The sequence below is a fragment of the Berghia stephanieae genome, chromosome 5 (genome assembly GCF_034508935.2).
Source record: "Berghia stephanieae isolate SIO BIC M18660-M18661 chromosome 5, UCSD_Bste_1.3, whole genome shotgun sequence".
NCBI classification, from domain to species: Eukaryota; Metazoa; Mollusca; class Gastropoda; order Nudibranchia; family Aeolidiidae; genus Berghia; species Berghia stephanieae.
In genome coordinates, this window is record NC_088364.1 from 29,076,982 (window position 1) to 29,088,911 (window position 11,930).

General features: G+C 32.9%; 1 protein-coding gene across 2 annotated transcripts in view; it reads right to left on the reverse strand.

Annotated features, from left to right (window-relative positions):
* The window catches only part of LOC144972719 (organic solute transporter subunit alpha-like), a 108,563-nt gene that overhangs the window by 34,862 nt on the left and 61,771 nt on the right, over nt 1-11,930 (reverse strand). For both annotated transcript variants that reach the window (XM_078914273.1, XM_078914275.1), the window contains exon 4: nt 11,290-11,363. In XM_078914273.1, coding sequence (XP_078770399.1) covers nt 11,290-11,363 — 74 coding nt within the window. The remainder of the gene's footprint in view (nt 1-11,289; nt 11,364-11,930) is intronic.

Here is an 11,930-nt window from a genome sequence, read left to right on the forward strand (position 1 = left end):
CCCCCCCCCACAAGAAACCCCATAAAAAACAAACCCACAACAATAAACAAACAAAAAACTCCAACAAAAACAAAACACTTCCTCCAAAACAAAACTAGTAGAAAACTAAATTACCCCCCTAAAAAAGAAACAACACCATATTAAAAAAAAACCCCAAAAAACCCCCCAAAAAACAAAACAAAATCCACCCCCCCCATCTAAAAAATCCCCAAAGAAACAAACAAAAAAAACAAAACAAAACAAAAAACAAACAAACAAAAAGATAAAAAACAACATCAACCAAAAAACAAATCCCGAAAAAAACACAAAAAACAATAAACAAAAACAAACTGTACTAAATGTACGTCTTTAGTGAGGTCAATCATATACTATCACCATTGCTGTTTAGGTCTATTTGATGTGGCTATTAACAACAGTCTAGTTGAGCAGAATCATAACGAAATATATCGGGAACGAGAAGAAAAAACCACCCGGAAAATTTAGAAGCATTTAGCTCCCAGACTATAAATGATGCAAGTTTGAAATTCTAAACAATAAAAACCATTTACTAAAATTTATGTGCAAAGATTTTCAAGAAAATAGATAGATATGATATTGAAAAAAAAAAATAATTCCACGACTGTTGAATCAAACACACCGCACTTTACCAATCCAATATTTGTGCCCTAACACTCACATTTTAATGTAACACGTCGACCCCCCACTTTTTGCTTTAAGACTGTTTTTTTTTTCTGAAGCCAGAAGACAAAACATCTATTTTAAAATAATTAAAAGCTAGATATTTGGTAAATAAATAATGGAAAACATTAAAACAAACATATCTCCACGATCAAAAACTAATCAAAATGTTCTTAATGGTGAGAATTTTTGTTTTTTATGCTTTTGTCATCTAACCCCTAAATGTCACAAAGTGCGTTTTCACTACGTTTACGACAAATTTTAAGGTCTTTTCAATAAAGACTGTATTTGGAGCCACCTATTTTTCGAATGTTCATAATTTTCGACACCAATTAGTGTAATTTGTTTGCTGGTTACAAAAAGTGCACAATACGCACGGAACGGGCCGCTAAGCCAACGGGTCTGCCACTTTTTATATGATCCAGTTGAATTTTTAATGTCTTGAATGTGATCCAATCACATGCAATTTGAATTGTTTCTTGTTAACCATTTTACGAACCTTATAGACAATGCTAGACATAATTAAACGAGCTGTAGTCCTCTGGACTTTAGTCAGAACTCACTGGAGGCCATTCATCTTTTGAAATAAGTCGAATGTCATTTCCTCTTAAAAGTAAGACTGTGTTGTGTTACTAATGTGGGAAGTTGACCCGTTTTTATTGAATAACAAATGCGAGATCGGGATAAAGTGAAACAAAGTCTGGAATAAGTTTTTCTTATAACAGAGTTGCATGATTTTGCGAGTTCACTTCTGTGTTTGACGTGTCAATGAAATTTAATCTTGTTATTTCATGCCAACTTACTCCAGCAGACACTAATATTTTATTTTTAAAAACATTAAACTTATTACTTTCATGGTAAAATTTATTCAGTGACATGTCTGATTTTATTGGATCGTAGACATTGTTATGTCGGTTTCTAATGAAAGCTGAAAACCTGACGTAAGTTTGGAAACTTTCGACATCGTAATTTTTCAACGATTCTGGTATAATCGGCATTGTTTTTTAATCCAATAAAGGATGTTTAATTAAACTTGGCAATTATTAACTTAAGGTTTTGGTCTTGTTGCTTGAAAATGTTTGAATGTTCCTGATTTCTACTTTGTATTGAAACAGCGTCAAACTTTTTTTTCCGTTTTTTTCTCGCACCCGATATATTACGTACAAAAATTGTAAAGACAAGTCCCAACCGGACATTTTTCAATTGCGGTGTTTTTATTTAGAGTAATGTCCCTTGATCTCTGATTGATGACACCATTAGACAAAAACCCATTAGGATATGACAATTCTGACTTAGACGTCGAGTCCTTTGTTTGGCTTGCCAGTGATGACGCAGGGCGTTGTTACTTTCAAATTGTAGCCAGTGACACACACACACACACACACACACACACACACACACACACACACTTCTTCAAGTATCAAGTCTGTGTCAGACATCGGTGATCATGGTACGCTATTCATCTCTCTGATCAGATAGCCTCAGAAAACAAATATTACTCTTCTCTTTCTTTGTCACCCAACTGTTCAAACTATTCAAATATGTTTTTCTTGGTCTACCTTTACTCTTTTTACCGTCTATCTTTCCTGTGAGAGCAAGATGTTCAATACATTTATGTCGATCTAGTTGTCTTAAAAATTGCATTTGTCTTTTTCTTATTGTACGAATTAATAACCTTTTAGTTTCAGCTTGCTCTAATACTTCTTCATTAGTTTTCTTCTCTGTCCATGAGATTCTTAACATCCTTCTAAGAAACTACATTTCTGCTGCCTCCAGTTTCTTTCTAATGTCTTCTGTAATTGTCCAGTTTTCGAAGCCATATAATAATACTGACCATACATAGGCCTTCAAAACCCTATGTTTTGTTGTCATTGAGATATTGTGGTTTTAAAAAATAGACTCATTTTATTAAAACTATCTTTAGCTATTGCAATTCTTCATTTTATTTCTGTGCTACATCTATATATATATATATATATATATATATATATATATATATATATATATATATATATATATATATCCTTTCTTTAAAAAAATATAGCGTTGTGGAGAACATTGTGCTTATTTGAGTCAATAGAAAAAATCATACGGCGCACAACTCTACTGAAAGAATTGAAAATTAGAAATGTATTTTTTACAGATAGATAAACAGATAACTTGATTTCCTTTTATAATTTAAAGTCAGTTTGAATGTTCGTTGAGTCAAACAGATATCATAAAATATGTACCGACGACACTAGACTCTCAAAATCAACTAATTTTGACACTGTAAAAAGTTGTCAATTGCGTCATCTATTTATGACATCAAGTATTATTATTACTTCCGTTGTGTTGTTGATTTAGCGGTGATCAGTGTTGTTATGTAGTAGTATGTTCTAACTGCGTGTATGTTTGTGTGTGTGTGTGTGCGTGTGTGTGTGTGTTTATGTGTCTGTGTTGTGTGTGGTGTATACATGTGTGTGTGTGTGTTGGCATTTTTCAGCAAATCGTGGCATTCATAGTGATATTATTCACTTGATCACATGAAGGTATTTCAGTCGCCATTTTGATTCTTTTTTCACTATGAGGGTTAGCTCGAGATCGAAGGATTTGTTTTCTATTAGGGTTAGTCATAAGTCTTAGTAAAGGTGCTAGGGATTTTGTTTTTCCATAAGTTAAGTAAAGGGGAAACATTCCGAAAGCGCTTACATCCCCAGTATTCTTTAAATTTGTATTTTCACCGTTGATCTTTTGTCAGGCGTTTATTTATTCAATTTGTCATTAGTATTTTCTATTAGGGTTAGCTCGAGATCGGAGGATATTTCTTTTTCTATTAGGGTTAGTCATAAGTCTTAGTAAAGGTGCAAGGATGTTTGTTTTTCCATGAGTTAAGTAAAGGGGAGACATTCCGAAAGCTCCTACATCCACAGTATTCTTTAAATTTGTATTTTCACCCTTGATATTTTGTCAGGCATTTATTTATTCAATTTGTCATTATATAGAAGTATTTTAAAAACTCTAGAACAAACCTTGATAGATTTGTGAAAGTTTAAAATTTCCTAATTTGACCATTGTTTTGATTTTCGGCCGCCATTTTGATTTGTTAAGTATTGAAAGGTAGTGCAAAGCAGTCCGAGAGTTGTTTTGTTCTATTAGGGTTAGCTCGAGAGGTTAGTCATAAGTCTTATTAAAGGTGCTAGGGTGTTTGTTTTTCCATAAGTTAAGTAAAGGGGAGACATTCCGAAAGCGCTTACATCCCCAGTATTCTTTAAATTTGTATTTTCACCGTTGATCTTTTGTCAGGCGTTTAGTTATTCAATTTGTCATTATTATTTTCTATTAGGGTTAGCTCGAGATCGGAAGATATTTCTTTTTCTATTAGGGTTAGTCATCAGTCTTAGTAAAGATGCTAGGATGTTTGTTTTTCCATGAGTTAAGTAAAGGGGAGGCATTCCGAAAGCTCCTACATCCCCAGTATTCTTTAAATTTGTATTTTCACCGTTGATATTTTGTCAGGCATTTATTTATTCAATTTGTCATTATATAGAAGTATTTTAAAAACTCTAGAACAAACCTTGATAGATTGAAAATACTTCTTTCCCCGCGAAATTGCGGGCTTTTTACTAGTATATATATATATATATATATATTATATATATATATATATATATATATATATATATATGTGTGTGTGTGTGTGTGTGTGTGTGTGTGTGTGTGTATAGTCCTTCAGAGCCCATGGAGTTGGGGTTTTTCCCAGTTTCTCGTGTGTGAAACGGACAAGATGCGATTGCTTGATACCCTTTGGATAGGCCGTTGATCTATCGAAAAAATAGTTTCCGCAGGATCTTACAAACCCAGCTATCGAATGACCTCTGGGTGGTCAGGAAAAGTATCTCGACTTCATCCGGGATTGATCTAGGTCCCTTTGCATTTGAAGCGAGTTCTCTCCCAACTGGGCTATCGGAACCAACAGGACATATATTATGTGGCATTAAACGTATTTAATGTTATAGTTATTTATGGCCTTGGTCCAGATTTCACATTCGTGTTTGATCTATTAAACGCAGACCTGCCTACCATTACGAAAAATTCGTAGAAAACTTGGCTCCAATTTGAAAATGAATGTTGATGCCTGACTATAATATAAGTCAAATTATTATGAAGTTTTTTTATTATTCATTTTATTACTTAATCATTGTGAGTGTAAATTGTTGATTTTTAAAGTTAACCATAGCAAGTAAATTTTTTTTCTCTCCTAAAACTTACGAGTTTTTAAGTTTTCAAGTGGGCAGGTCCGTAAAGGGAAGATAATGATAGGTCAAAAAACTTAACAAGGACAAATTGGATACAAGATGCATCTCTCCTCAACTTGAGCCAAATGCTTTGTTCTTTGTTGTCGGAAATTGAGTTTTACACCACTTTAATTTAAAGGGACATCCTTAAGAAAGATCAACGACAATTCAACAGAGACTAATCAATTGCCAGAATTAAAAAAAAAAGAACGAGAATTCTAAAACCTTAGAAAATATTGAAGGTCCTTTTTAGACATTACGTAGTATGATTTCATGATGGTTTTTGGGATATGTATATCAAACAAATATGTAGTCTTGTGGTATGACACTCGCCTTCGGATCGTAATGTCCTGGGTTCGAGTCCCGCTCTGAGCGGAGCATAGTTGAGTCCTTGGAAAAGGCTCTTTATTCACATTATCTCACCGTACTCAGGTATAAAATGAGTCCCTGACCGTTAACAGCGTCTCTGTTGGAAAAATTGTAATATCGTCTATGCTATGCGTTGCTTCGAACCCCTAGTTAACCGCTTTGAGCTCGTCTAGTGGATATTGCACCATATAAAAGATCGAGCTCAAGAGATCTAACAGTTGTGACCAATCGCCTCCAAGCAGTATTATGTTGTGTTGAACCAGATGCTGAAGGTGAAATTTAACAAAAATTTAGCTTTACGTCCCTAAAGAAATTATAATAATCTTCCCTCACAAAGGCATTTAAAACTCAACTTATGACTCATATCATTGACTCAAAATACATTTTTGTTTCATCTAAATCATCCCGTCATAATACAAAATTGTGAATAATTAGCTGGTTTAATAGACATGTAGTGGAAGGGAACATAACCACGCCCTTCGGACAGTGTTCGAATGTAAACAATGGCAGTAACTGCAAACTTAAAATAAAACAAAATTACACGGTATTCATCATCATCATAGCGTGTGACTCCAACACAGAACCAATTCCATCGCATCTAGGGAGCAGACTCTTAGGTCATGGTCAGTGCAGCGTGGCCCCGTCTTGGCATTCTCTAAGGATGTGCTCCATCGTCTGCTCTGGGCATCCACATGGACACAAGCTAGTCTCAGCCAGCCCCCACTTTTCCATGCTTCCAGCTGTTCCCCCGAGTTTTGCCCGTGCTCTGTTCAGTGTTACCCATTCATTCCTGGGGAGCACAGTTCCGTAGCGCAATTCTTCTCTCGGATCTTCAACGGCTTCATTTGCATGATTGTCCCACTCCCTCCATGTGGAATGTCTGTATACAGCTGCATGATCAGGGTTGATGCTTTCTTCCGTTGTGGTCATGGAGCGGGGGCCTTGGGTCCATTTCCTGTTTATATTTCTGGGCTTTGGAAGCAGTGGTATTGCCATCAACAGTATGTTTTAAGTAAAATGCTTTGTTCTACACGCCTGATCCCACTTCTTTACTATCGTTCCTAAAACGTTGAAATTCTCATGGCAAAAAAGGTCATATATCTTTATTCATGTTGTCGAAATTCAATTTACATTAATGAAATACTATCTAATTACTTTGCACAACAATCAAAAACATAAAGCCAAATTGAGTGATTTTGAGAGTGTGTGATTTCTTAAGTAATTGGTGTGACTGTTTGGTTGATTACAATCGCTTGAAGTGGGTGTTACTTTTGCACTTTATGAACCCATATGAGCAGGGACTTCTGTTTTTGTTTTGTTTTGGTAAAATGACAAGACATTCTTTGTAAACACGTTGGGCATAACCAAATCAATACAATACAAAGATGTCTTCCTCCAGAACGTGCATTGATTGAAAACGTGCTCTTAGAAAATGGATGGAGAATTAACCGAATTCGTAAAGAATTCAACAATAATAAATGGTGACCAAAAGATCTGTCAACTGGATTAATAAGAGAATAGTCACTACTGTGCCATTCTCTGGAAAAAACCCACATTAAAAAATTTGGCCAGAAACTCGTCCTTCAAATATCGATCGATTTAAATCACCCTCATCTTGGTAAAAAAAAAATCTCAAACATGGGACTTCGCGAAGCCCCAGGTATGAGAGTTTTTTTCCAAGATGAGGGTCATTTAAATCGATCGATATTTGAAGGATGAGTTTTCTGGCCAAATTTTTAAATATGGGTCATTCCAGACTACGACATTACTGGGTCATCTGATAGATTAAAGGATAGTGGAAGGCATCGATCTATGAGAACAAAGGACAACATTGGACTCGCCAAAAAATTCTGCATTGTCAGTTAACAAGATTATGTCATTCACTGGAAAAGACAATGGGCCGTCATATTCTCCAGACTGCAATCCCCTGGATTATTTAATGATAATGATAATAATAATAATAATAATAATAATAATAATAATAATAATAATAATAATAATAATAATAAAAATGATAATAACAATAATAATAATAATAATAATAATAATAATAAAATATTATATTATTAATAATAATAATAATAATAAAATAACAATAATAATAATAATAATGATAATAATAATAATAATAATAATAATAATAATAATAATAATAATAATAATAAAATAATAAAATAATAAAATAATAATAATAATAATAATAATAATAATAATAATAATAATAATAATAATAATAATAATAATAATAATAATAATAATAATAATAATAATAATAATAATAAGAGAAAATAAAATACGGAAATTGCATCTGGAGCCCATTATATAAAAGACAATCTATTAGTATTGAAAGTGTACAGAGGAGAGCTACCAAAACAATTTATACAATACAGTATTTATCTTATAAGGAAATGTTAGAATTTCTTGACTTACCCAGTTTGAAATATAGAAGAATTCGTGGGGATTTAATTCAGGTTTATAGATTGGTACATGGTATGGATAGGATAGACTTTTCTGATTTTTTTTTCATATTCTAATATTACTTTTACTAGAGGGGACAAGTTTAAGATTTTTGTCTCTAGATGCAAAACAAACATAAGTCAAAACTGGTTCGGTATTCGTATTGTTCAGAAATGGAACAGTTTGAAATTTGAAACAAAGAATGCAAAATCTATGGATTATTTCAAGGTGTTAGTAGACAGGGAATTATATGATGGGAGATTTATATATGACGAATAATACGTGTTTGCTCTGCTGTTGACATGGCTTTCAATCTTGTATGTATATGCATTATTATATTATTATGGTTATCTTCTATACGCGTGTGTATGTGTGTGTTTGTGTGTGTGTGTGTGTGTGCTTTGCATGTCACGGTTAAAGATATATGTTTGTACACCACATGAGTACATTTAAGTTGAAATACTATATTTACCACGTGTATCATTATTGTAATATTTAATCAATAGATTTATGGCATTACTAATTAATATTAAGGGCAGTTAAGGGATCTTATCCTATTATGCCCTATACCACATGTTATGTTGAAAAAATAATATTAAAGTATAAATCCAGAGATTATTGTGTACCAATGCTGCACACAAAAGTATGAATAACAAAACATGTTATAAAACAAAGGATTAAATCATTTGAGAAAAATATTGCGTCTGAGAGTAAGTCAAATGTTAAGGGGTTTGGAGGTACGTTAATAGTAAACTTAAAGTTAAAAACTGTTTTGGGAAACTGACTACCCCAGAGGACTAAAACAGGTGATGATTAAATAAAAGCATTATATGTTTTAAATGCATTTTTTTCAAGTGTATAATTTGTACAAGAAAATATTTAGAATATGCGTATTTTCCATAGCCGAGGTATTAACACTTGTTTGAATGATATTGTGGTGAATGAGATTGATGTCTATAATAAAACAGTGGGAACTTGATACATATAAAAGTAAAGGACCTGACGATAAACATCCACGTATATTAAAAGAATTTGCAAAGGACATAACATTTCCTGTTTGGTATTTATATAACAAATCTCTTTCTAGTGGTGTACTCCCTGTTGATTGGGAATATTCGCAAATGTTACGCCAGTTTTCAAAAACGGTGATCAAACTACAGACCAATAAGTCTAACGTGCATTCTTTGAAAAATCATAGAGAAATAAAGATATCTTACAAAATGATAAAAGTTAACTATTCAATGATTGGCAGCTCTATTTTAATATTGCTAAATGTAGATTGCTGCACATTGGTAGGTCTATAAATAATAAAGAATAAAAATAAAATTCCCTTTATTCATCCCATATGGGAAATTTGTCTTTAGGGTCTATTCCAAGGGAAGACTGGAATAACCCAGGCGTCAGCCGCAGTTCAGCACCGCAAATTGAGCTAGCGCAGCGGCGGGTGATCGAACTCGGTATCTTTCGGGTACGAAGCAAAGACCGTACCGCTGAGCCATGCTGTCTAACACATTAGTCTTCTAGTACACGGGTGACATTGATATGACTATTATGCCAACTACATGCTCAAAACGGGACTTGAGGATCATTTTTGATAATAAACTGTGTTTTGATGAACATATATGTGATTGTAAAAAGAGCAAACAAGCTTGTGGGAATTATATGCAGAGGCTTTAGTTATCTTGATTTTTAAAAAAACAACGTTTGTCCAACTTTATAAGTCTGTCATAAGACCTTGTCTAGAGTAAGGGAATACTGTTTGGTGTCCCTAATTTAAGCGATATTCTGTTAACATTAAGAACGTACAAAGTAAACAAAGACGCGCTACAAGACTTTTACCTGACGTTCGATATCTATCCTATTAAGAAAGATTAAAGTATCTAAGTTTGCCTTCACAAAAATTCGTAGAATAAGAGGTGCTCTTATCCATATATATATATATATATATATATATATATATATATATATATATATATATATATATATATATATATTTTTTTTTTTTTTGTTTTTTTTTTTTTTTGCATGGTTCTTACAATATGGGTTATAACACTATGGGAGAAAAGTTTAAGATATTTGTTGAAAGATGTAATTAATCGATAAGGAAAATACCATAGTTCAAAGAACTGTGGCAATTTGAAACAATTTAAAGTTTGAGACAAAAATTATAATTCAAATAATATTTTAAAGAATTGCCATTGATTTCGATGAATAATGTAACATAATATTGGATATTATTTACATTTTGTATATTAACTCTCATATGTATAAATCTGGGCATGTCAAAGAATGTAAATAGAGATAATTCTATTACGAATCATGACTATAACACTTGTTTGGTAATCGATAAGAAGAATGTCCAAACTCCACCATAGTCAAACAATTGCAACTTAAAGAGACGCACATTTAAAATACAAAAAGTTGTCCATAATATCAAAATGACAATTAAATAACAATTATAATTGTTAAAATGACTTAAAATTTAGAGTAATGAAACTTCATAATTATAAAGAAAACTTATATAAAAATGCAGCTATGTGGTTTAAATAGAACAGACATACTAAACTACAAAACAGGGGACAGTTTTTCTAAGCCACCTGGTATGTGTAACCTGTAATATTCATAGTCCAATTGAACGAATCTAGTGAGAACTAATCACACAACTAGTGGTCAAAAAATAATAACAAAGAGCAAAGCTTTGTCCGTTTCCTTCATTTTATTGTTCGTAAACAGCCAGCTATAATTGTCCGAGCGGGCTTGAGGGCGAGTCACAAATTCGGCGTGGTTTCCTCCTTAAATGAACAATTTTACCTCAATACCATTCAGTCATTTCAGATCAAATTGAAGCTCAGTTACAAATGCACTCTTCCACATTTTGAATACACATAAACCATATCACACGGATTTTAACAGTCATAACAGAATTATTTTTTTCATAGTTTGGGTTAGATTATGGTACGTTCAAGAGTTTTTGCCAAGACGAGGGTCGTTTAAATCAATAAATTATATTTGAAGGGCATGTTTTTCTGCCCAAAAAAAATAAATATCTGAGAGTAGGGCAGTTAACTGGTTAAATCAATTAAATCTAACTAGCTACTGATTTATTAAGACCTACGTGCACTGAAAATATTTTTGACGTAACGAGGGTCACCATCATTCAGTTTAGTCTGACCATGGTTCTTGTTGAGCCACTTTGATCCTATGCAAACAATTGTACCTAGTTTTATAGTACAAAAAGGCAATTCTTTAGAGCCAGAAGGACCATAAAATCGGCGTTTATCCGAGTTTCTATTGCTTTAAAGGACAATGCAATTGCTTGATTTATTTCGAATAGGACGCTAGTCATCAGAAAATACTTTCCTCCAGATCTAATAGATCCAATTTTTCAATCATTGCTGGGTGGACAATGATCAAGAAAAAAAAATCTCAAATGCATCCAGGATCAATATTAATCCCTTTGCATTTGACGCGAGCGCTCTACAAACTGAACTAAGGTTTAAACACTTACCACAAACTGGCAAAATGGCATAGGGTGACGGATCTTGGAACACACAGACCTAAGAAGGCACACAAGGACATAGCCTGGAAAAATAAATTTAATATATACAATCAATGTCATACTGGGGAGAAAAGACCAAATATTTGTATAGAGCTTGAAGCGAAAATAACAAAGAACTAAAATGATTATTGCTGACTGAAGAAATAAGATTTAATGATCCCTGTCCAATGTGCAATTTTTTTATACACTATACACTTTTAGCATCTTTATCTAGATCCTGATGCTATGCTATTAGGAAATATGCCCACAACATCTGCCTGCCGGATATAACATACCACAAAACACGAAACGATATATAACCTTGAAAGTTTATAGTCTGATTGGTAGAATTTAGTGAGAACTAATCATCAAAATGGCTGTCTAAAAAAATTATAAAGAGCTGAGTGACGTCAGTTTCGTTCCTTCTATATCTTTGATGTGTTTATTGTAACTATTGTTGCCTTTTATTTTGAAAGAAGGTAATCTCAAACTAAAAAAGGGGCCCGCGGTATCAAGAACTCCGTAAATTTGCAGGATTCCCACCAATTACTTTCCACTTTTAAAATCAATTATATATATTATATATATATATAATATATATATATATATAT